The 27339-nt window shown below is 38.8% G+C and overlaps 1 protein-coding gene across 2 annotated transcripts in view; it reads left to right on the forward strand.

Moving 5' to 3' along the window:
• Positions 1–27339, forward strand: part of cdh13 (cadherin 13) — a 347025-nt gene that overhangs the window by 235305 nt on the left and 84381 nt on the right. For both annotated transcript variants that reach the window (XM_020704255.2, XM_011476480.3), the window contains exon 9: positions 17996–18136. In XM_020704255.2, the coding sequence (XP_020559914.1) occupies positions 17996–18136 (141 nt within the window). The remainder of the gene's footprint in view (positions 1–17995; positions 18137–27339) is intronic.

A 27339-nucleotide genomic window follows, 5' to 3' on the forward strand; every position in this document is an offset into this window, starting at 1 on the left:
CTTGTCATCCCCTGTTGTGCGCTAGAGCGAAAACCACATCTTGAGCTGCTACTTGATGTGAAATTGATGTGGCTACCACGGATCTGTTGCCCCCCGTTCCATCTTCTTGGAGCTCTGCAGGAAGACATTCACACTTGGTCAGATTTGTTTTTCGAAATATTTCTAGACTTCTGTAAAAGACCAGGCAACCCACTGAGATGAAGTGGGATGCATCTAACAGGGGAAGTCCACTGAGATTAAATTTGGTGTTTGCATTTACACTGTGCCACCTATACCTGAGAGCTGCCAGGTAAAACCCATAGCTTTCGGACTTGCCCCTTACTTTTGATAGCTAAAGTCTTAGTCACATACATCTGTAAGGGGATTGATCATATGGGGTCTTTGGGCTTTCCCAAAGAGCCGCTGCATCCTCTTGTGCCATCAGTGTGTCTGGTAGTACCCTTGAGGGTCGAACGGCCACCTCAAAGGACATTATGAAATGGAACGTACCATTGTCGTGTGTGGTCTGTATACAGTATCATGGAGTATTCTGAGGCTACTGGAAGTTGCACGCATGTCCTACAGTTGATGTTGTGCCATTACACCACACTAGTCATTAGTAAGGTGTGAGTACTTTCCCCCTTAGTGACCATGCCCAAATGCAGCACGCAGGGGGTGTAAAACTGATACATAAGTGTCTATAAGATGTCCCCTCAAACGTTGTTCCGATTCCTATATGTCTGTTTGATCCCTTCACTTCCAGAAATTGATGCTTTCTGTGCCTGCGGTGTTGTTGCAACACAAAACAGAACTTCATGATATAGTGTGCGTAGGATGTCCCATCAAATGTTGTTCCGATTGTCCAATTTCCTCATTTCTAATAGTCACGCAAGTAGTCTGCATGATTTGGGGAGAGACCGAAAAAATAAATGTGTACGCCAGCGTCCGGCCTGCTTCTTCCTTAGTTTTGTGTTGTATAAGTTTACCTTACAACCTGTTGCATGTGCATGTACAGTTATGGCCTACAGAATCACTGATGGTCTATGACTTTGATATATTTTTCCCGGCGTACACCGTAGAGATTTCTTTTTTTGTTTTTTTTTTGTTTATGCCGACAGGCAGCCCACGTCCAAGGGGGGCTGTTGTAATGAATATTTACGCCCCCCCCCCCACAAATGCACTGTTGAAATCTGTGCACTGCTTGTATTGGATGCAGTAAGTGGGAGCCAATCAAATGACTTAAGCGAATTGAGTGAAAGCCATTAATTCATTCTAATTACTGGTTGAAGAGTATTTGGAGCCGGTGACCCACTGGGATGGCCCTGCCACCTCTTCCCCCAAGCGAATGCTACCCCCGGTTTGATCTGCACTAATCCAATTAACACCTTAACAGGCACACCTGGGCTCTTCACTGATGGCTCTGCGACTGGTGTGTGTGCACAAACCGAGCATGCTCAGAGGCGCGTGCTTCACAGATGGATCTTTGATAGCTGTGGTGGTGACAGGGATGGAAAGATGATTGCACTTTACTCAAATGCTCTCAGCCTCTCACGCACTCACACACACATCTCTGTACACACATAAACGACAAAATGCATGTTCTGCAAGGGTTTGTGGTATTAAGGAATAATTTCAGAGCCTAATATACATCTAACTGCTCACTAAATGACGCGATTAGCCTGTGGTCTGAGAGCACCTGATTCGATTAGGCTCAGCCTCTGCTTGCTGCTCTAACTCTGCGCAGATTCAAACCCAACCTTGACCGCAATTAGCCCCATACTTAGAGAGAACTGAGTGACACTGTGCTGCAGCAGCTTTTCATCCGGATTCTAATTGGCCTGATGAGAAAAGATAAATTTGGTCAATTCTGCAACGTAACCCTGACAATTTCTATGTAAGCAAAAGCTAAAGAAATTAAACAAGGTTAAACAAAGATTTGGATGCAGATAATACACTTTGTTCAATTTCACATTTACGTTCAACTCAATTTTTTTTGTTACTTTTACTTATTGCATTTTTAGTCTGATAGAGCAGAAAATAGATTTTTACGATATTGACCTCATTTCCCTTTATGGCTGAAAACAATCACTGCTTTTTTTAATATTGTCTTTTCTGACTAAATGTGGCTAGAGAAAAATATGTGTAAAAGTTTGCATAATCAAGATCTCTCTAATATATTAAGTAGATACTGATTTTATGTATTTGATTGACAGAAAGATGGTTTGCCAAAAGTGGTTGAATGATTGAAAAACTTTTTTCTTATAAATATCTTAAATGATAGATTGTTGTGCCTTAAAAATATATGCAATCCCCAATGCAGCATATGTTGTAGAATCTTCCTATATGTCTGTTTGATCCCTTCACTTCCAGAAATTGAAGCTTTCTGTGCCTGCGGTGTTGTTGCAACACAAAACAGAGCTTCATGGACTTGAATGTTTTGCTGGAAACTTTACTGTTTTGCTCTAATACATAAATCAGTTAATAAATGAATAAATGATCTGAACAGCGTGCTTGAAAGCCCACTGACTGCAGTCTCTCCCCTTAGAAAAGCTTGTGGGGCTTTTTACACAGAAATTTGTCTTGTTGTTTATTTATTTGCTTTCTCTTTGGATGTTTTCTGCTTTCTGCACTGGGTGGTGACAACAGACTGGCATCATGCCGTAAACACGGAAAATGACACTTCTTGTTACACTGACGTCAGATCAATTGCAGATCATCGTGATTTTAGGGTTTGTCCCTCGGCTCAGATGGAAAAATTCTCCATTTTTATTGCCGTTTTTGTAGATTTAGTATTTGTCAAACTTGAACTTGCTCTGGAGTTTGATATTGTGTCAGTGTGACAATTGTAAGTTTTGTGGCTCATATGGCAGCTATTAAACGTCAGACTAACCTTTAGAACCTTGTAAGACTCCCTAATTTGGGCTGCAGCTAACAGACCTAAAACTTCACTTGGACTTGTAAAACTAGTTGACAATTTTTGTGAAAGGAATTAGGAAGGTAAAAAACGTCACTAATTACCTTTTGACAGACCAGTTGTTAGGTGAAAAAAGGAATCAAAGGGGACGACTCCCAAAAGTTTGACAAAGTAAGTATTTTTGTGTAGATACAAAACTGCGTTCAAACATTCCTTTGAACATTTTATCAAATGGATTTGATTTTTAGAGGGAACACTCTTTATGCACTTAATACACTACAAATTTAATAATCAATCCTTTTAGTCGTATAATTGTATCAATTTTGATTTTAAATTTTTACCCAAAAAACAACTGCCTGTGTAGGATCCATAAACCAGTTTTAAGAAAAGTATGGCCTTTTTTTTTAATTTAGTTTGTAAATCTGAAAAGGAATCATTGCAAATCATGCAAACAATCTTGCAGGCAAGGTTTAAGGACAAGAAAAAAGCTAAATTTATTATTTGTTAGATGTGGCTTTACCAATTTCATAACATTTCACAGCATTTTAACATGTTATAACACAAATATCACATATAAATGTTAGCGAATCCTTTCAGATCCCCAGAGATTATCAAAGTGATTGCTTTTTCAATTCACTGGCTCTTAATTTATTTCTTAAATTAAGTGTTTTTGGCTACTTCCAAAATGTATCCCATTTACTAAGACCTGGACATTTTTTCTTAGATCAAGACATCTTGTCAAATAAAATTGACTTGTATAGTCAATTTCTACAAAAAAAAAAACATTTTTTCCCATAATTAAGAGGATTTTTTTGCAGATCAATATGTTTTTGGAGGTTGTAGATCATGGAAACAGAAGAAAAGAAGAAGAACCAAATCCATAAAGTAGACAGAGTTTAACTAAAATTGCAGCTGACGCTGTATAAGCACAGTTCAACATCATAAACATTTCGTATGAACTTTAAAAGAACCCCAGTCTGCTTTTTGCAGCTCCTCTTCTTACCAGAAAAGGGTAAAGTTTTTTTTATGAAATAGCTCAAACACTATATGTTTTTTATATCTCAGTCGTGGACCTAATAGAAAAAAAGAAACTTTTCTTTTACTGTTTTTTACTCCACTTGTTCAGACAGAAGCTCTTAAAAAAAGAAGTATTTTCTCTCACGGATCCACTTAGTCTGGATAGATTCCTAAAAGGCCTTCTGTATATAATACAGAATCAACACTTTGACCTTTCAAGTGTATTATAATGTGCATTTCTCATGAAAAACAACCCAAAACCTTATTTTGATCTGTTCACCCATTTTTAAGTATTCCTTTATAAACCTTTGCTCTGAGCGCCAGCCCCTCCCAAGCCACGAAAACAAATGGGTTCTCCCATTGTGACGTAGACCAGTGAGAACAGCACCACCCCCAGGCTAACACACATACCGACTTTCTCCGTGGTATTAGCTAAATACTTATATACACAATATGGACATCCACCTGTGCAAAAGTGCGGATGTTGTTTGTTTTTGTGGGCGAGACGCAGACACACTGCAAAGGCCGGCTCTAAATTTACATCATGAAATGGGCGACACCCACAAGGAGCGAAAGGCGTAGCGTCAGAGATTAAGTTGTCTTACTTCTAGGTAGTAAAATGAGCTGCGAAAAATAACTAATATTTCATTAAAAAAGTGTTCTTTAGTGTGCCAAAGGCTTAAGAATACCATGATAGCTTTAAAGAGTTTTTTCCAAAAGACTTAAACGTAAAATGTGCGAACAGACAGAGAACGCAGTGCTTTCCTCTGCGCGCCTATAAGTTACTGCTGCTCTCAGTGACTTTTTTTCTCTTTCTCTCAGTGACCTTTACGTTTATGTTTTTATAACCAGCCCTGTTAGTGCTCTTACTGCCATATTGCTGCCGTGTTACTGCCGCGTCACAGGCACTGTTTGGAAAGAAAAGCTCAGGTATATTATTAAAACTTTGAAAACCCTTTCAGTGTACCGTCTTTCTTTGTAAATATGTCAAGTGTTGAACCTTTCCTGCCATTACTTTTTTTTCTTTCTGACGCTGGTCGAAAAAAAGCAGGGGAGATCCTCTCTGCCAGAGGCAGATTTTCCTTTGGTTGTTCACTTCCCCGTTATGACCCTCGGAGCTTCCAGAGCGGGTTACTAAAGGATCATTCCCCGTTCTTCTGGGGGAAACCTTCTTTTATTACAGTTCCCCTTCAATCTATACATCAAACATAGACGCGCCCCCCAACACACTTCTGCTGCACGCTCTCACTCCCTCTTGCGCTGCACGCGCTCCCTCCTCTTTCTTACACGCGGCGCGCAGTTTCAGCACATACACATCCTCATTCTACAACACATGTTTCAATGTGGGCACATGCGGCATATAGACAGGTGCGTCTTATGTATGTACAAAATGGTTTGTCCTTTAAAAACGTAATGGGTGCGGCTTATAATCAGGTGTGCTCTATAGTCCAGAAATAACGGTAATCATCTTCCTGCTTCAGTCACTTTACTTTCAATTTGTTTTTCAATCAAATCCTCTGATTAACTCTTGTCAAACTATTCACAGTTTACACTTACTGTATCCTGCACAGCCGATTGTAGTATCCAGTCACATGGTTTAAATTTAGTTTGAAAGGGACCAAACCATCTGCTTTGCTTCTCGTAACACACTGGATATGCATTCAGGAACGAGCATTTTCTGAGCTGTCAAAGGAAGAACTTTCTATCAATGATCAACAAATGGTGCAAGATGGAAGTATTATAAGAAATTTGACAGGTTGTTACATGTACTGGGTGTAAGAGTGAAAAAGCTTTTTAAGAAATGACTAAAACATAAAAAAGCAGTTTTTACTAGTTTATGAATGAAATCTTTTGATTCATGGATACAAAGAGTGAGATTTCTGGTAAAAACTGGTAAAAGATAAACTGGGAAAAACTGCCTTTTCACACATATTTACTCAAGCAATCTGACTATCTGATTGTTTTATGCAGCGACTATTAATCAATATTTTTCTATTAAACATGTAATTAGAAAAAAAATGTATTTATAGTGAGAATAATGCGTGTACTGTTTGAATGTATTTATCCATCCAGCCTCCACCTAGCCGTCTTTCCATCCATCTCCAGGCGATTTTTCTACGGGCACCTACAGCTGCAGGTGGATCAATTCTCATTGTCCGCCAACACATTGGGGACCATTGTTTGTCAGTTTTGGAGAATTCCCAAAAACCCTCCCAACGCTGAATTACGGATGAAAGCATTTGGAAGTTGCCAAAGACCCCGGAAACGACAAATTTGTCTAGGGCTGCTGTAAAACCGCTGGAACCCGAGCAAGGCTTGTCTTACTTGCATTTCAAAGTGCTATGTAGGATGTGGTGACAAACAAATCTAGAATCATCAGTAGGTTGTTATTGTTGAGTCTGAACTATCACTAGCTGTAATCCCTTATGAGCATTTCCACCCCTTCATTTTACACGACGTTCTAAAGACGAAAGGTGCTTCCAAGATAACACGTCAGCTGACAAAAAGCAAAAAAACTAAGGCCACATTTACACTGCATGGTTCAAGTGACCCAATTCCGATTTTTTCCTCTCATGTGGCACAGATCGGATATGATCGGTGAATGTGTAAGCAGGACAAAAGCGCATGGATTCCGTTTTTCTCAGATCGGGTACAGGCCTCTCTCTTATGTGGAAATAAATTGGATACGAATCGGATACGTGCATTTGCCTGTGCCATGTAAGCAGACAAATCGGATATTCCCCAGTGTCGGAGAACCGTAATAAAAAGGTGTCTCCCACAAAAGATTGTTTTGGAGACTTTGTTAACCCACTCTGTAAAGAATCCGCCTTCGGCCCTTGAGAAAATCTCTCGTGCGTTTCTGACTACGCTCGGAAAAAGAGAAGTCATCGCGCAGGAAAGGTTCAACACTTGGATCAAACTGTTCGGACAGCACAACGTCTGCAAACACTTCCTCATTCAAAACTCAGAGAGAGCACATAAGACGGCCGAGCAGCCCTCCTTTTTCCTCTCCCCTCAGCAGTGCCCAAGGCAACGCCTCCTTCCGTTGCTGCGTTGCCTCCATGACAACCGCAGTCACACAAAAGTCCAAAGAAGGTCCGCGGAATGCGGAAATGCTGCTACGTAGTCCTCAGAACGTCTACGTTTGACAGTTTCAGCATTGTGTAGTGTAAATGCAAAAATCGGATACGGGTCACTTTTGAAAGATGATGTAAGCGGGTCATCCAAAAAATCGGATATAGTCAGAAAATCGGATATGGGCATCAAGACCTGCAGTGTAAATGCGGCCAAAAAGACATTATCAAACCAAAGACATGTTTTCCAGTGTTGGAACTATTCTTTTTCAAGAAAACAAAGATTTGATATCAGAGTTAGAAGTACAATAAAGAAAGAAGTATGGAACAACAGAACCCACTTGAAAGTACTTTAGCTTCAGCATTTGGGGAAAATTGCAGTTGTTTCACATGAGTGCATGTTGAATTGCTCTCTATTTTTCCAGGTGAATTATTTGAACTATTCATTTTGTTCATTTTAGAGAAGAGCTGAAATTGTGGCAGCCATACACTTGTCAAGTCAGTATTTCCCAAGTAAAAAAACATATCTTCATATAGGGCTTTACCACTGATTTAGTCTGATTTTACTTTTGTTTTTTTTACTACAGAACCTTCATTACTCAAGGAGACTAAATAGTCAGTTTCCATCTACCGTAAATGAGGTCAAGATTTACATAAGTTGTACAAAAGTTCTGTCTGTGCTGATGAGACTCATAGAAAATGAAACATTTGGTAAGTGCATTAATGACTGAATGTGCCACAACATACTTCAGTGAAACAAAAACAAAATGGAGGTTTTTGTCTTTGGGGCTAAAGAGAAATGGTTGAAGTACAATACCAGATTTGAAACTTCAGTATAGCGATGGACACAGACTTACGTTTTACCAAATACATTAAGGCAGTCACAAAGTAAAGCTGCAGCATCTTAAAAAAAAAGGATTAAATATTTGATGTCTAACCAGAACCTTGAAACAACTGTCTTTAGTCAACTTAACTACTGTCACAGTGTTCTTGCAGGATGACCAAAAAACAACCAGTAAACTACAGTTAAAACAACAACACCTTCCTAATCCAACTTGTCATAGGGGTGCATGGGTAGGGGAATTTAAAAGTAATAGAAAATAGATCAAAAAAAGCGAACGTTTTGTGTTTTTCCTTATCTAGTTGGAAAATACCACATCAGTCCAGTTCTTAGGTCTTTCCCCCGACTGCCTGTCTGTCAGAGACTAGAAATGAAAGTTCTGTTGCTGGTTTATAAAGCCACACTCGATGTGTTGCTTTTGCTTAAAATAGCTTACACTTTTATCGGTATATAATCAGAAATTGAAGTAAAACTATTCTTATGGTTAAAAACATAAATAAACCAGTAGCGTTTTGGTATCTCAATGTGACGCAGAGGGGGGTCCCTTCCCATGTGTCCATATATTACAAATCTAGTCATCTGGATCCGGTCTTTTGTCCGTTACTAGAGCCCAAACCAAACATGGAGAAGCTGCATTCACGCTCTATACTCCTCAGATCTGGAACAGACTTCCAAGTCTTTGCCTCATCTGAAACACTCATTTTATTTAAATCCAGGTCCAGGTTCTCGTTTCATTACTTGGTATTCTAAAGTTTACATCCACACTGTAACTTTTAGCTTTCTTATAACTCACTTTTATCACATTTATATTGTAATGATCACCACTTTAATATTTCTTTAAAATGTTTTTTCATTGTTTTATGTAAAACACCTTAAATTGTGATATACTGTACACATAAACGTGCCTTGCCTAACCTCAAGTGTACAAGTTGGACTGAATAATAGTTGATGACAAACATTAACTGAAATTGATTGTAATTCATCTCAAGGGCAAAATTCTTAGTCAAAATGATTTTAATGACTTTCCAGCTCAGATTGAAAGGTTTCCCTAACATTTGGGTACCATTGTGAAATACATTAAATGTTTGGAAAACCGTTTTCATACTCTCAGAACTGAATATGTTTTCAAAATACAGAATTTGTACTGTATTTTATCCAGGATTTAATCAACTTAAGTCATTATAAAGTGAGTGCAAAATGAAGTGCTTTTAGTCAGCGGCTGGCAAAAAAAGTCCCCAAAAATGTCTTTCACCTTCAGAGGCCTTGCACCCACAGAAACCACTGAAACATGCTTTATGGTCTCGCTATAAAAACCAGTGAGAGGGGAAGGACCAGTGTTTATTTTATGAATAATAGCTCTAAACATATTGTCAAAATACTGCAGCAATATTTGTAGATGTTAATAAAAAGCCAAAAAAAAACAAAAAATTCTTCCTTTAAACGGCTAAAGAGGAATTGTAGACAAAATGAGATTCATTCATGATGCACAGATTTCTACATTTATGGACATTCTTGCAGTAATGCCTGTTTCCCAACATTACTACCATATGATGACATCAGCAGCAGGCAACGGCGGTCATAAATGTAAGCGCATAGCTGCCAGGGATTGGAAAATAAATTATTAATAAAAGGCCTTGAACACTTTCAGACATCACTAAAGCTTGAAATGCCTATACAATTGGAGCGATAGGAAGGGGCCAGAGGGGTAGGGAAGGAATTTGGATTTGGCCAAGGATATTTATCTGTGATAATAAGCTTCTGTGCCTTGTCTAGGCTACCCCACCTTGGTGGGACACAGCCTTGGTAAATAAAAAAATAAATAAATAAATGAATAAGCTTGAAACATATAGCGCTGATCAAAATAATGAGAATAGACTATACATCTGGTACTGGATCAGGATTCAACTTCCTATTTCGTTTAAGTCTAAAAGAGGGTTTTCTCTGCTTCCAAAAACGTGGTCACATCAGGACATCCCCACTTTTTTGTTTAAGTTAAAGTTCAATATGATTTTGATTTTTTCTTCTTCTGTTTTTTTTTACTTGCAAAATAGTGGATGTGTTTTAAATGCAAGCTGTGATAAAATAGAGGATAATTGTTTGTAAAGCTTTCTTTTTTTTATCTTTTCAGATTTTATGTAATGATTATCTCTGTCTTATAGAAGTCTTGATAGAAAATCTTCAGCCCTTCAAGCCTTTTTCTGCCTTCTGTCTTTTTCTGGCACGGTGAGGAAAGGTTTCATTCAGCTGATGGATCAGATTTGATAAATGGTTCATTTGAGCTGAACACAGTAAAGTCATTGTGACCCGCTCCGCCACTGAAATGCTACACGAGTTGCTTCAGATGGAGGCAGGATCTTTTCCATGGTTTATTAAGCGTTCACTGATTTGCATGCAGTGAGGTTGGTGGTAGATATGATGGATGGTGAAGTCAAGATAATAGCCTGGGAATTCTACATATGAGATGTCAAGTGAAGTTAATGATGTAGCCCAGAACCTGTATTCTAAACATGGACGTGTTTTCCCCGTGTGCCATCCCAGATGATCTCAACACAAAATTTTAGAAAAAATTGATAGTTTTTGTAGTTTTTATTGATCATTTCAAAGCAAAAACAACAACAGGGACATAATCAGTGTGGAAGGACATGCCTGAGGCTACATTCAAACTGTTTGAAAATGTAGATCATAAACAAGAAAATCAATGAGTGAGTTAAAAGGGCATCATAAATCTGGCATTATTTGAACCTCTTAAGAATATGAGGGGAAGATAGATTATTGCAGCATACCCTCATAAGATGATATAGATTTTATTTTCATTCATGACATGGGCCTTTGCACCCATCACTATTGGCATCTTTGTACATCAGCCACTTCTTGTTCTTTACAACAACAAAAGACTAATGCACTTATTTTCTCAACAGTCTTCTTTGGTTTTGACACCCCAAAAATACAAACTCTCACAGTATTTTTGTAAGACTTGCTCTAAGACAAAACTTCCTATAACTTTACGTTAAGATGTTTCAAGACATAAATGTCGCTCTTCTATCTCTAGTAAATTTTCTAATGTTTAGTTAATTTTTAGCAATAGTTTTATTTGTAAATGATTTTGTTGCAAGGAACAGACTTTGTTCTATGGAAACTGCAAAGTTTGATTTGACTTGTCACACAGTACAAATGCATTTCACAACAGCAAGACAAAAGTTTGAAAGTAAAGATACATTTATTTTGAAGTTTTAAGATAAAGGTATTTCAAAACATTTAACCTTAAGATGTTCATGTTCTAGAATAAATATAGTTGGACTGTTCTAGCACTCAAAGTTGAAGAATAGAAATAGTGTATAAATCATTAACTGTATATGAAAACATGGCTAAAGGATCCCTCCCCATGGTGTTCCAAACAGGAACCTCCACTGACTGGTTCTATTACTAGTAGCTAAAAAAAAAACATCTTTTTTTTTATTTTTTACTTGTTTTTTAAGAAGGATATTTTTTCTTATTCTGCCATTTTAGTAACATTCTTTTTGTCAAAAGGATTCTAACTTTGTAGAATGTCAGAGTCGTGTTGAACCGGTTCACTCGGCTGTGAGGCTCCAGTTTCTGTCAAAATGCTCAGAAATGCAAACAAAAGGGAAGAAAAAGCCCAGACTGAACCCTCCTCGTGGTTGGTTTGTCAACCTCGCCGCTTCCCCTCCTGTATTACTCTGCTGTTCCTCTGGAGAAATGCTTAACTTACTCTGATGAAAGAAATAGGTTGCTTGTTTAGGATGTGTTGCCCTAGATAAGTCTCACGCGCCTACAGCCCAACTGTAATTAGCTTTTGTCAGGCTGATTAATTATGAGTCCATAAAAAACAGAATACTAGACACTGCCAGCAACCTGTGAAGTATTTCAGTAAAAAAAAACTTTTCCTTCTAAAAAAAATAAATACTAATGGGACTGTTTCTAATCTTGTCATTGTACCTAAACAATAAACAACCATTAAACACAAACACGTCTGCTTTTTTCAGAATATACAGTGAAATCATCAACAGATTCAAAAGCTGGGAGCATCTTGTTTTCCAGTTGATTTTTAATCTGCATCTTGTGTTCCATTTTTCTTCTGTTCTGCTGTAGCTTCGAGTTGTAACTGCAGCCGCTTTAATTTTCTTTTTTAATAAGTTTGGCTTCTCACCTAAAAGTATTTTTGTCAACTTTTTGTCTGAGGGCAGACTTTTGAGATGTCTGGCGTCGTGTGGTAGCAGTTGGTCACATCAGAAATGCTTTATTGTAAAAGAACGTCTGTGCAAATCTGCTTTGGGAGTCGTGATAAACCGACTAAATTCATGCTTGAGCTGTTGTTAGCATCCAATATGCTGGGCCAAGTACCATCTGGATTCAACACATGTTAATAAAACCCTTTTCAGTTTGTTATAAAAGAGGCTGTGAAACCCAAAGGAGATAAAACAGATAAAACACTGTCCCGTTGGCAAAAAAGAAAAAAGAGACAAAACAAACGCAATGACTCAAACTCAACTTGAAAAAAGTTACATCTTTTGTTTTTGATGTGAGTGAATTCAATTTTTGTTCATAGTTTTTAAGTTTTGGCCTCCTCATAACAGACCCCGGTACATTTTATTAGTCTTTTCTTATATAAAATATGACAATTGTTTCCAAGCTACAGGATGAAACGAGTTACATTTCTGCACTAAGCTTGTTAGCCACAAATTAAGTGTCACACAACATAACAACAGAGGGTTGTGGGTAATTTCTGAGACGTCAGTAGCAGGAGCTTGACCTTTATTTTCCACAAGGTGCAAAATAATTTCAGCTTTGTGTCGCCTTTTCCTTTCAACGCCCCACTTTTTAACTTTTCAGTGGCACAAACTGTGGCATGGCTGTCTGTTAGGTTGGTTGTTGGGGAATCCCCTCACAACAAGTGACTTCTCACATGACAGTATAGACTCGATGGTCCCAAACACACTGGAGAAGATGCCTGCGGAGAACATGAGCTTCACGATGTCCCTCTGTCCCATCCCAGCAAGCACATCTAACAGAAAAAGAAAGAATATTGAACAAAAGAGAGAAACTTTAGAGTATTCTAAAATTCTAAAATGCTTATGCTATTTGTTTATACTTAAAGGGTAAAATTCAGTTTTAGAGAACTGCTTGTTTTTAGTTTATAGAGTCAAATACTGAAATTATCAACAGATAGTGCAACAATAACGATTGAGAACTTCTCCTGAACTGAAAAGGATGAATTTTGATGGCCTAGTAGTCATGAATGGATGGCAAAGGTAAGTGCTTGATGACGAAGGTGTTGTAGGTCAGAAATGGTGAAATCAGGAAGTCTTAGATGTTAAAATTGCCACATCTCGGTTGCTTTGTGGAACAGGATCCTCTGTAATAAACTCAATATATTGTATAATGAATGATGGAATAAAAACCTTTGAGAGAGAAACAGAAAAAATTGTAATAGCTCATGAATATGAGATTTATTGGAAACCTTTTAGAAAAGGTTTGAGTGAATTTTGAAATGATCTGTTTGCAGTTTTGCAACAAGTAAAGCTTTTTTTTTCCTTTTTTGACATAAAATAAATGATTTAATGTTTTTAAAAATCCATTAAATGAACATTTCTTTTACAAATTCCCAAGGGTTGCCTCTGTACTTACTTGGCCAGAAAACTTGTTTTAAACCAATGTCAAGAACTGATGCTATGAGGACCCAGTATGTAAGAGACGAGAGTTAGAGGCAGAAATGTAAACATTTAACAAATAAACTTAAACATGACAAAACCCATGAAAAAAACAAAAAGGTTGACAAAGGTGACACAAGAAGATGGGGACAACTCAAAACAAAATATGAGCAAAAACTTCACTGAAGGACCAAATTAAACCATTTACATAAAGATGCTGCTCAGTTTACACTGGCAGTGACAATATTTTGGTTTCAGAACTTGTCCATAGTCCTCTCTTTACTGAAGAGGTGACGTTCTTATCTGGAAGGTTGGTACGTTAAATGATTAATGTTCATGACAGTATTTATGATGTGTTAACGATCAATAATAAGTTTCTCAGCATAGACTGATAATAGATGAGACACTCAGAAACTGCTCATGCACAGCTCTGCCTGGAAGCCTGGAAACTGGCCCAGTAACCTTAGAGTTCATAGTTGGAATGCGAACAGAAATTCTCTGACAGACGTTTATGAAATGAATTTCAAGATGCATAAAATACATACGGTAAATAAAATCTTGTTATATCAAAAATTTAGCCAAACGTGTACATCGTGTACATCTTTATTTTTCTCTAGTTCTCTAGTTATTGTTAAGCTATCCCTTCATTCATCATCTTTTCCTGCTGACTGTGCAGAGCGTTGCTGGAGCCTATCCCACCACAGGGCCACACACTCACATTCATTCAGACACAGTTTAAAGTTACCATTCAACCAAAAAAACATGCTTTTTGACTGAGAGAGGAAGCCGGAGTGCCTGGAGAACCTCATGCATGTACTTGGAGAACTGAACACATAGGGGACATGGCCCACACTAAAAACTCCAAAGTTAAAAATAGCTCAAGTTTCTGGGGTTTTTCATAACTCAGGAACAAGATAAAAATAAAACTCAGGCTCAGGAACAAAATATATATGTTGGGCTAAAACCAATCCACTGTAACAAAGCAAAGAAAAACAAATCTATTAAGCTCCTGTAATCATAAAAGAGAGAAAAGTCATGTTGCTGATTTAAAAACACCTACCTCCAGACAGTTTTTCATTTAACCCTTGTCACTTTATTATAATTTCTTTTTTTTTTTGTAATCTGTCATGTGTCCTCATTTGCCTTTGCATTTGAACAGACACCTGCAGAACAGCCACTGGTTTGCTGCTGTGGGTGAAGACTGATGAAGAGTCAGGAGAACAAAGAAACCACCACCATTTTGATTATAATATCATACCTATTCAGATGGTTCATGTGGTGTTTCAAATGTCCGGCTGCACCCGCCTTTCCTCCTCCTAGCTGCTTTCCTAACTTTTTACTTCGAGTGTCCCGCTGTTGTCCTTTTCTTTTGTCCCTGCTTTGGTGGTGTTGATCCGCCCTGATATGTTATTGGCAGATCAGAGATTAACCAATGAAAATTAGTTGGTATGCTTGACTTTAGCAGCTCTTTGTTCAGTTTCTCTTAGTTTTTCCTTCACCTATTCTTTTCATTTGAACTGTCTGGGTGGAGCCCTTTTTGAAAAGGATGGAGATATTTCTAAACGTAAAGTCACCATCATGCTGATGAACTTTTATATACTTTTACTTCACTGATATGAAGATAAAAGGTAAAGATAAAGGTAAAATTTGTCTTGGTAAGATTATTTAAACTTGTTGTGATGTCATGCTCTTTTAAGGTCACACTTTGATCATCTGTAATTGTATTTTTAAGGCGTTCCCAGTGGTCTTTTATTTATTATCATACTGTTTTTAGCCAAAATAAAAAAAAGAATCTGTGTTGTTTTTTAGAATATAGTTACTGCAGAGCGGAGGGGGTTAATTAAAAATCCATCCTTGAGTTGTGGGCGGGACTGTTGGCACAACTCCACTGATAAGAGCTCGGAGCAGAGACCTTGTGGCCCACCAGGCGTATTTCCTCTGTAAATGGTAAATGTTATACTTTTACATCGCTTTTCTACCTTCCTCAAAGGCCCAAGGCGCTTGACAGTCACAGTCCCATTCACCTAGGGTTCAGTGTCTTGCCTAAGGACACTTCGACACATGGGTGGGCAAGGCGGGAATCGAATCTGCAATCTTCCGATCAGAGGTCACCACGGGTGCCCGTGTCACAGATACGATCTCTCAGCATTTTTACATCTGCTCCAGATTCACCGTGATTTCTCAGAAATAACTTTTTTCATCAGACTTGGTCTTTAAAACGACACTAAATCTTGAAATAGGCTATAAATGCTCATTTTTCAGTTGTTACATTTTGATAATTACACGTTAAGTTGAATTTTTCTTATATGAATTCTAGGTTAAAAATGATGTTCCAGTATCCCCACAGATGTTTATCGATTAACACAACAACATATTTAAGATGTATTGTCTTAAACCAAGTCTTACTGAAAAGCCACTACGTAGTTTATGTTTTATATCAAATGTAATGAGACATTTAGGTGAGATTTGGTGTTTTTGCAGTAGCATGAGGTCTCTGGCACACATCTAATGTAACAGAAAACTGCCAAAGATGAGCTGCTTGATCTGGATTAAGAGGATCTTTTCTGATTACATGATCTTACTATGAAGCTGTTATTTGAAATCTGGAGATGATTTCCGTGGACAGAGCAGGTGTGGGGGCTGACAGTTTTAATCAAGACAAATTATGGCAAGGCTTTAAAGTGAAGGAGCTGATGGACAGGAGCGTCTCAATCAACAGGAAGGCGGAGAGGTTCTCTGACGCCTGCAGGGAGAATTCCCCGCCTGCGTGAATGTGAACCTCTTTTCTTGGCTTGTGAAAGCCGTTGGAGTTTATAATTGAGTTAAGGCTCAGAAAATGCTTATTAAGATGTTGCCTGTCGCTGGAGGAGGCCACGCTCAATGTGTTTAGACACCGCTGAGACTCTAGCTATCCTCCAGCTGGAGGGCACAGGTATGCATGTCTGTGCTCAGGTGTGCATGTGTGTGTTTTACATTTGGCATGTGTGCACTCATGTGTGATCAGGCGCACAAGCTTAATACACTCACAGGTCCACGGAGCACCATCTGTCTGCGCGGTGTTTGATCATGCACAGGCCGGTTGTGTGGTGTGCACTTGTCATCACAATGTGTGGCAAACTTCCTGCAGAAACAGCTGCTCGCTTTTTCCGCTATTTCAGCTGAAACGTTGTTTGGATGCAGATTTAAGAAGAGAGACGGCAGTATTATTTCCTAGATTTCTAAAATAAGTGTGTCTACTATTTTGTTTATCCATTCTATGTTAACTAACACAATCCTGGTGTGTAATGCTTTTTCTATAGTTGGATAAAGACAGGTTAATATGTCACAGCAGTCTGTTTTTTTTGCCAACTTTATTTAATATATTTGTTGAAATCATTCTTATATATATTCCTAATCATAATAATTAGAACTACCACTGAGTATTTCATCTTGGAAAGATATTTGAAGTCAACAAGGCCTGATGCAGTTAAAATCATGTATGACAAAGAAACTACAAATTTTCTCCCGGGAATTTACCATAAAATCCCTGTTAGGGTAAACTATGCAAATTAGTATTGCAGTTGTGGTTTTTCTGAATAGTCTTTGGCTGCTTATGTAAATTGTGTGTCTACAGGTAGGCGATAAAAAATGATGAGTAATTTATTTTAGCTGCTTGTATTTTTGCATGTCTCTTTTTTTATGTTTTCATTGCCAACATTTAAAATGTTTACCATACTTGAACAGGAAAGGCTGAAAATGTGAAAATGAAACAAAATAAGATTTTGGTTGTTATGGATACAGATGTTCCTTCACGCTTGATTTGTCTTTTCCTCGGAACGCATATCCTGACATTTTTCTGAGGCTTATAGGTATGTATGAAAAGCCTCCATTTTCAGAGATTTGGTGTAAACACAATACTCAGACCTGACCTGTCCTCCCCAGCTCACGCTCTCAAGACACAAATTGCAGAAGAAAGCAGCAAATCAGAGAAATAAGACCCTATTTCACAGTTGATTAGCTGCAGTTATGTTCTAAAGCGCATAAGGACACGTCTGCACCTCTGCATACCTCAACACAATCCTTTTTCACAGCAGGTTGGTGCCATTATGAGCTTGTCATTCAAATATACTTGATGTAAACAGTCAATCATCTGAGTGGCCGGAGGATAAAAAGGTCAAAAACCAAATATAAAGTCGTAGGACAGAATGGAATAGACCCAGAAATAATGTTAGGAAATAATCCAGCATAAAAAATGGATTTCAGTTCAGTTTCAAGAGTGGAGTTTAAGAAAACTGTCTTTCGGGCTCTTTCTCTCTTAAAGGAAACAATCAAGCCATTACCTAATTAATTCAAACTTAGTAATGTTTTTCAAAAATGGTTTGGCTTCTCTCAGAAATCTTTGCTGCCTGCAGAAACGATGCGGAGAAAACACAGTTCTAAGGAGTCTGCTGCATTTTGATACACACACGGTACAAATACGTGTTATTCATGATGGTGCTGCTGTTTTTTTTATTTTCCATAGACTCTGCCCACCACAACATATGAGTTAGAGATCGTGGCCAAGGACATGGCAGGAAGTGAGGTGGGCTTAACCGGGACAGCTACGGCCACCATCACCATCACCGATAAGAACGACCATGCCCCTGAGTTCACACATCCACTGGTGAGAAACATCCTGTTTTCTTTCTCTTTTAAACCTGTGCTTCTGCTTGTTTAATCCTCCATCAGTCACATGGACTCTCAGCAGATGTAGAAAAACTCTGTTTACCCCTCGGGGTCGGTGAAAGGTCAGAGTCGCTTAAGACTCTTGGAGAAACCAAAACTCCCCAAGGAGTCTTCCAGGGTCACTGCGATACATTACTGTATATTGTTAGAGCATGAATGCAGCTTTAAGCACCTCAGGTCATAGAAATCTGGTCCAAGGCTGCATCTGACTTTGCCATAAACCCATGATCTTTTTTTTTTTTGAAAGTGAAATATCAATAAGTAAGTTGCAAAAAGTCTTTAACAAGCACACCCACGAACCACCAATCAACACAACGCGGGCAGACACAAGAGCCAATCAACAAAGCCACAATTTTTAACCAAGCTGCCAACGATACTTTGCCTTCCAAACTCACAACTCTACTCCTTATTTTCCTTCATTATTAAATTCCCTGCACAATTTTAGCCAGTTGTCATATAATTAATAGGGGTATGTACTGGCAAGAGTCTGTCGATACAAACGTATCACGATATATTCCAATATATCAAAACAGAAAAAAATGTTCTAAAACAATATGACTTTGAAAACATTTTACTTAAATCCTAACACACCTTTTCACATGAACAAAACTGAGTAAAACACATTTTATTTAACGATCAGAACAACAAGTACTGCAATTGTGTCTCACAAACAAATCGTTTTGATTAAAGGAAAGTCAAAGTGCTTTTCTTTGGGAAATGGTGAAACATTTTTTTTAACACTCAACATTACCTGCCTTCTTCCAGTAAAAAAAAATCAAAATGAAAAATCCTGAAAATAAAATGTTCCATAACCAATAATTTTCTTTAAGTTTGATTGCACATGTAAAGCCATGACCTGAGGGTATGAGTGCAGAAAAAGCAGGTTTTTCACAAAACTTGAAAGTTTAAAAGTAAAAAAAAAAAGTGTCAACTATTGCCAATTTATGCCAGGCGTTGATGAATTTGTCAAAAGCTGCCACCTTGGATCCATTCATTTTTTACCTGGAGGTGTGAAAATAGAAAAAATTTCAAAAACAGAGGTCTCACAGTCGCAGAGAACGCACCTCCTTGCACCTTGAGGTGCAGTTATAACACTGAGTTGTGTGTTTTTAATGGAAACGCTCACAGCTGTTGTCAGGTTTTAAGACACATGGCAATTTGCCCTCGCCAACCATCCCCTACAGCCTTCCCATGATGCATTGAGGTGTCAGGAGAGCTTGTAAGAAGCACAGCTCAGATGTGAAATGTTACAGCTCAGGGCGCTCGGCAGTGTTTCTCGGAGAGAAACCACGTCCGTGTTCCTGTTAATATTCTCATTTTTTTATCAGGACGTGAACCGTTTAACTGTGTAAAGAAATGGAGCTTTTAATAAAACAATGATTTCACATATGGGTGTCATTCATCTACCTTCCTGTCCTGCAGCCAACCTGTCCATGAATCCTCTCTGACCTCTCAGCGGGTCGCTACCATCTCATGGGTGTTCTTGCGTATTTGGGTGCTGATCCTGTTAGCCGCTGCTCTGTTTCTTTACTCTATAAATCATTCATCTAAATATATTCTGGTCTTCTGCTCATGGAACTTTGTAAAATCTTCTCATGCTGAAGATGTCTATTTTAGAAGCTGCTACCTCCTGCAGACCAGACGAAAGCTCTTAAAGCTTCTGCTCCAGCTTGTGTGCAGACATCACGCAGAGAAAGATAGAAAGAGGAACAAGAAGTTGAGTAGAAAATTACATGCAAGTCAGGAAATTTGCATTGGGACTGAAAACCCTGGGAAAAAAAGTACACACTTGACTGTTTTGGGGACGTGTTCTTTCCTGTTGTTTTTCATTACATGCACTGTTGCTGGGTTTTATCAGGCAACATTTTCTTACACTTCAGCCGACATAATCCTTACTTAGAGACCTAGTTATTTGCCTCAGACGTACCATCACGACTCCATGCACAGTTAGCTATTCCCTCCTTTGAAAGTATTTGCTTCAAACCTGCACTCAACCACTTAAATCGTCCATCAGAAATCTCTCCTTCTTCAGCTCTTAAAGAAACATAGCAAGTGAATAACAGGGTCTTTTTTTAGTTTCACAGGTAGATTTGGGTATGAAATTATTCAAGAACAAGTAATGAAACTCAAAGGTTACATGAAGTTCATAAAAAAACGTTGGCAGTTGAAATAACTAATCAGTTAGACTTCGGAAAAAACTGTGTGACCATGTGATGTTTTCTATACTCTCTGCTTTGTAATACTTGCCCCACATAAATGGGACATGGTATATACTTATATATTTATACTTTACTACTTTCTTTACTTTACTACCCAAAGGGCTTTACAGTCTCTAGGAAATTGCGCAAATTGGATTTGCAATACTAAGTTTGCCTTATGGACCATTTCACGACCATTTTTAAAAGACTGACAAGTTTTTGTGCTTGGAATAGGTGGTTTTTGAGGTGTATCAAAATTGATGTATTTTACAAAACTGCAGCGGCAAGACTTTTTTTCAAATGAAATGAACGACGTGAACAACCGGATTGCGATACACTTCTTGGTGGGAACTGGCTGCTTTGGGCGCTGCACAACGGGTGCCACAGCTCATCCAAAGTTGAGCGTGTCATGTGGAATTGTTGGATCCACAGCTCCTCTGTAATATCCCCAAGCACCATTTCCCAAAGTGGCTTCATCCGTAGCCGCTCCCACGTGCAAAAAACTCGCCGCTCCATGGCCTGAGGAAAACGCGGACGTCTCCTTTGATAGATGATAATGAGCGCTGTGGCAGAAATCTGAATGAATCTGCTGTCAATCAAAGTATTGATCACATCCGGCACCGTGGTTTTGAATGACATATTGCGTAACTTGGTTTCTGTTTATTCGCATTATTATGATTTAATGGAAACATTGGAATTTACATTTCTAGAATATCATAACGTTTTGCACAAATGTGTAATGGAAACGCAGCTACAGTCCCATTCATCCGTGCACACACACATTCATGCTGAACACCGGCACCAACCCAAAACCACCAGAGGCGATATGGAGTTCAGTGTCTTGCCCAAGGACACTTCAACACAAGGCAGGAACAGAGCCTGAGATCTTTTGATCAGAGGTCGACCGCTCTACTTCGGCAGAACGACCGCCCCGTGTTACACAGTAACACACGAAGAAAAGAAAGATCTGCTCGCGGTCAAAGATTTATGCAGCACAGAGGTGGTTGACAATGCTCTACGGCCAATCAGAATGCAGAACACAATTTGCTGTTAAAGAAAAAGAAAAAAAGTTACACTGAAAAGTATTGCAAAACAGGAAGACAGCGAGATATTAAACGCAATATAGCGAGCGACTTCTGTATTTGATAGGACAACAACAGAGACTGATTAAAAGTTTAAATGTTTTTAAAAGAGAACAGAGGTTTTCTTGGCAGGAACCTTTTGTCCTTCGTGTGTCTCACCTTGTTTTTTTTTCTCACTCTCTAATCTCTCCATCTGCACTTCATTCTCTGCCTCTGCACATGTGCTCACTTCATCTTCACCCCTCACTGCCTCTGTTAATTCCACCGTGTCTGACTTGACTTTCGCTCCTATTTTTCTATGCTTCTCATAACAAGACCATGATGGACCTCATCGTTTCTGTCTCTTAAAGTCCTTGGCAGCTCACTTCATTTCACCCGCCTGATTCTTTTTTAGATGTTCATCTGAAAGCCTGGTTTTGCTTCTGTATCTCCCTTTTTTTCTTACTTTTTCTCCTGGGGGAAAATATGCATACCTGCTATCCATGTGTGCTGCTGATAAAGACGTCTTTGGTGATGGGTGTTGCAGCAGTTTCAGGGCTGCAGGGCCCTGTCGGTGCCAGTCTGACTGGGGGTGATGGCTAACCGGTGTCACGGATTAGTCAGGGCTCTGCATGATTGCTTCACTAGTTCTGAGATATACACAACGCTTTTACCCTGGGTAATACTGCTGTGGAGCTGACCAGAGCTCACTGTCAAAAAGGGAACAGATTGGTATGGTGTGTTTTTGCAAGTTGTGCTGTAAAAGGTTATTATTTTGACAGAGACACATGTAGATGTGATAGAACAGAGAGATATGTGTCGGTACAAATTCCTGAAAGTATCTCAGTTTTGCATTTAATCCAGTTGTCTGCGTTTAATTGTATCAAAATGAATCCCATTTTTTCAAATTGCTTTAAGAATTAATCATATTGCAATTTATTCATTAGAAGTAATGTGATAAATGTACACTTAAAATCGTTTCTTCTTGTGAATATGAAGCGAGAAACTGAAACTTTAAAAGTAGGATTCAGAGCCAATTGAATTCAATTGGAAATACAGTAATGACGTTTCCTCCTTCTCTGTCCGTTAAGGCAGTGGTCCCTAACCATCGGACCGAGGACCAGTTTAGTGTCAGGGAATATTTCCACGGGCCGGCCTATATAAGACTCAAGTGAGGGCCTACTTTTCTTTTTTTCTGCCTCCAGTTTCCCTTAACTTTTGAGAGTGAAGTTTATCTTCATCCTCTAAAATCTCTGCAGCTGCTTTAAACTTTATTTTTTCACTAGATTTTGTGTAGGAACCGTTACAGAGTGATATAGATTTTCCTTTATCCCATTACTGTCAAAGTGGAAGTTTAAAAATGAGACGCCGACTTTTAAGGTGCGACGGACAAATAGAAAGAGAAAAACAGTCACAAAAACTGGTATTTGCGAAATATATTCATAAACGTGATTCCAACATTTTAGCAACTTTATTAGCAGCATCCTCATAACACTAGACAGCCGGTTGCTGAATATTATGCATTAATTATATTGTGTGTGAACAAACGACACAATAAATCCATATTTCAAAGTTCAATGCTCTTCTTCTGTTTCACCTCTGGCTCTTTACTTCAAAAAGAAATATATTAAATACGTTTGTTTTTTGTTACTATTGCTAGCTTGGGGCTCTCAGTTCAGCATTCAGCAATCAGCCTCTTTAAGAAGGTAACAAACATGTTTTTGACACGTGACCGAGCGACTTGACATGGTCAAGAATTAATGGTCAAATTAAACTTTCTTCAGAATTATAAATGAAACTGAGAAATTTAGTAGTTTTTCTTCTTTTTTTTGTCTCCCCTCTGAGGCCCAAAGGTCCCATGGACCGATATCAGTCTGCGCCCCAAAGTGTTTTAAAAGGCCTATACCATGCATAATCAAAATTTTAAGTTTTTAAGGGTAATTTTATGTGCATTCCTCACAGAATGAAACCCCAAAGCAGTATTTTGATCCGTTCATGCATTTCAGAGTATTCCTGTAAAAACCAGCGCTCTGAGCCCCACCCCTTCCCAACCCACGAAAACGAGCGGGCTCTCACAAGCTGATGTAGACAAGTGAAAACAGCGCCCCCTAGGAAGCCTCTGCACTGCCAGTACACCCACTTTCTCCGTGGAGCTAGCGGTGATCGGCTAATACCTTTTCCTTTTAAATGCACAATATGCCCATCCATCTTTGCAGAAGTTTGAATGTTGTTTTGTTTTGTGGATGAGATGCCGACACGCTGCCGAGGTCGGCTCTAGGATGACGTCATAAAATGGGCGGCACCCAGAAGGCGGTGCCTCAGAGATCGAGGCTTCTTACTCCGGAAACATCGCAGGTGTCTCTCCAGAATAAAATATACTTGAATATGTTTAATATTTCATCAAATTTAGAAACAAATTTTTTTCAGCTCTAACAAAATTATGACAACACAGATAGTGTCGGTGGTAATGAATTACAAAGTGTTGAATTACTGTAATTTAATTACTTTTGTCAGTTAGGAGTAACGTAACGATATACAGTTCAAATTTTAGTAATCAAATTACAATTGCTAGACCCCAGAACCCTCATTACTTCATTACTCACATTTTGGTGCAGTGAAACCATACCGTGACTTACAATTTAATTCGTGTAAACAGTTGGCTCTGACATTGTTTCGTGGTTAAATGAAATAAAACGGATACAAATAAAAAAAAATTAAAAAAAACTGGAGTTACTAGCGTTTGCGCGCTAAAGCAGAGTTAGATATTGGTCAAAGTAAGATAAAGAAAGTGGAAATTTGGATGTGGACATCATGCAACCGGTCCATACATTGTAGGCCACTATATAACGAACATGCTCTCATGTTCTTGTGGTGAAATTAACAAGGTGCTGCTAACAAACCTGATTGCCCTTGAGTAGCCTGTTTTTATTTTGTGGATTTTACAAGGGTACATTGTTTGTGCTAGCTTTATTCAATAGAGAAATTTTTGTGGGAGTGGAAAAAAAATGTAAGATAAAGTAATGGGTAATTTAATTACAATTTAATCCAGTATAGGGTTACTGGATGTACCTGAAGAACTGAAGTCATAATCTACCATAGATATAATTAGCCATTTTTAAGACATTTCAATAAACTGATTTAACTTTTCCAAAGAAATATTATAAGGATTTTTTAAATTCAATTATTGATTGTCATGATTTAAACTTAAAGTGTACATTTGCTGAGCATCTTTGACCAGACACGCTACATTTTTTCTTTTGTTCAGAAAATGTATATACTTAAAAATACTCCAATAATGGTGTGACAACAGAATGGAAGAAACCTGTTTATTTTTTTGTTTTTTATTTGGTGCGTGGTTGCTCACAATCTACATTAATAAAGAAAGTTAATCTCCAAAGGTTTCAGACTCATCTTTAGAACGAAACCAGTTTTAATTCCTTGTGTTATTTGTCTCAGCTTCCTTTGGGAGCCAGTTTAGCTCGTGCTGGTTTGCGGCGCCTTCCGGCCGTGAAACCCAGGTTCGACTCCGGGCTGCTCCCTGTTCCCTTCTCTACCTCTGCCGGTTCCAAGCCCGGTTTGAGAAGGTTGCGTCAGGAAGGGCATCCGGCGTAAAAACATTGCCAAATTTACCATGCGACTCGTTCGCTGTGGCGACCCCTGATGGGAGAAGCCGAAAGTGGAAGATTTGTCTCAGCTTCCTTTAATGCCCTGCTTTCATGCTGCTGCCTAAACAGATGACTGTATCTAAACTGCATTATCAACCACAAACATCTGGAGTGATCTCCTGCAGACAGTTGAGTCTAAAGTGGTGTTGATGCCTAGAAAGCAATTACAGAGAACTTAACCTTCTGTTCAGCACTTTTGGAGAGAGCGGGCGATTCTGTCAAATGCTCCATAAAGATGCCAAAAAGTCGTGCACAAAATTACTACTTGGTTAATATACTAAAAGGTTATGTACAAGCTGGTTAATCATGGTGTACTTAGCATTACCAACATTTATAAGGTTGTTTAGATGTTAATGGTGGTTTCTGTTCAGCTTGTCTGGATCTAAATCCGACATTCTCCCCTTCTTCTTTCATTTTGAATCCTTCTGTTTGTCTTGTGCAGTATTTTCTACTAAAGGAGTATTGCTTCACATATTTTCCTCCTGATCTCAATCTATTTTTGATCCATCTGTAGATTTTTTCTCTTGGATCTCACCGTCTTTGTACTTCGTATAAGCAGCCAGCTCTCTATGCTGAACCGCCTTGTTACTGGATGTTTCCTGTCAAGCAGCAACTTTAAAGTCTGCAAGCAACGTTGTCATCCAAGTCCAAACATTCACATTTAGACTTGTGCATTTGTTAGTTGTAGAAAATACAGGTGATCATAATTTTCTGTATATTTTTTGAATATCAATGGCATCAGCTGACTCAGAAGCGGCTGGAAAATATCCGGAAACGCTAAGGAAGATAATCTGGGAGAATAATCCTCATCCGCATGAATGAATGGCTACGTTCAGACCACAGGCTGAAACAACCCTTTTTGTTTTGCCCCTATGCGACCTATATCTGATACTTTCATGACAGTCTGAACCACACAGATCTGATCTTTTCAAATGCGACACAGACCACTTGGGTATGTGGTTCTGAATCCGATACGTATCTGATCTTTTCAAATGCCACCGCCGTCTGAACGGCTAGGCCACATGAATCCGAACCGTACGTCATCGATACGCTACAATTTTCATAATTCTGCGTTGAAGTCGGCGGGAACGAGAATTTAAACAACCATGGCGGACGATTTTTGGGGTGACAGCTCTGTTCAGGCCAAACTCCATTGCTCTTATCGCAACCGGGCGTATTTTTCAAAATTTTTCAAGCGAAATGGCCGCGTGTGGTGTTGAACCTTTCCCACGATTACTTTTTTTTTTTGCCCTTTCCAACCGGGGTCAGAAGCGTGGGGGACCGAAGGCGGATCCTCCTTCGGAGTTCACTTCCCCGTTTGGACCCTCAGATTCTCCAAAGCGGGTTAAGAAAGAGTCAATGGCATTTATTCTGGGGGAAACCTTTTATTACCGTTCTCCTTCCCTCCTAACACACAAGATAAATGTGCGCCCCCACTGCCCCCCTCATTCTCTACCTCGCTGCACGCCCTCTCTCCTCTCTCTTACACACACACACGTGGCCCCAACACATACACATCCCCAATCCACAATAGTGGGTACAGACGATCCTGGCTCCAATGCATTCTTAAAATGAAAAGATTGTAATTGTGCTGGCTCCTTTGTGAAAGTAAATAGAAAAATACAACGTTAGCTAGTGAATGCAGCTTTAGTCCCACAGCACGGAAAAGGCTAAACAGTGTTCCAGCCTCCCAGAACCCCCCACACCCCTCTTTGTTTGATTCTATAGCTTAGTGTATTTCAACTGAAAGGGTTTTTTTTTTTTTTGCTGCGAAAATAATTCCCCTAAAAAAAAGCTAAATCCTGAGTTAAACTTTTAATTTATTGCACTAGAACATGTTGATTATTAGTATTTTAAGAAGTTTTCTCATAAACTTCCGTATATTTTTCCAAGCAACATGGACAGATATGCAAATAAGAGCTTGGTTATGATCCGCATGTGTGGAAAAGCTTATTTGCAGAAGGCCAAATTCAAAGAAGTGTAACCTGCCTGCTCAGTAGCTGCTGAAATTTAATAGAGACGCAGGTAAGCTCATTATTGCTTCAGGCGCACTTACTGTACAGAGGATTAAAGAAAAGGAGGAGGGTAACAACTGCTAAGTGTGTGCGGAGGTGTTCGACAGGAAAGTTATCGTATGTAGAATTGCGCTGGAAGTTGAGACGTCACACACTTTGTGTTGTTACAGACTGCCTGACAGTGTTATTCTATTGGAGGGGA

This window comes from Oryzias latipes, chromosome 6 (assembly GCF_002234675.1).
Source record: "Oryzias latipes chromosome 6, ASM223467v1".
Classification (NCBI taxonomy): domain Eukaryota; kingdom Metazoa; phylum Chordata; class Actinopteri; order Beloniformes; family Adrianichthyidae; genus Oryzias; species Oryzias latipes.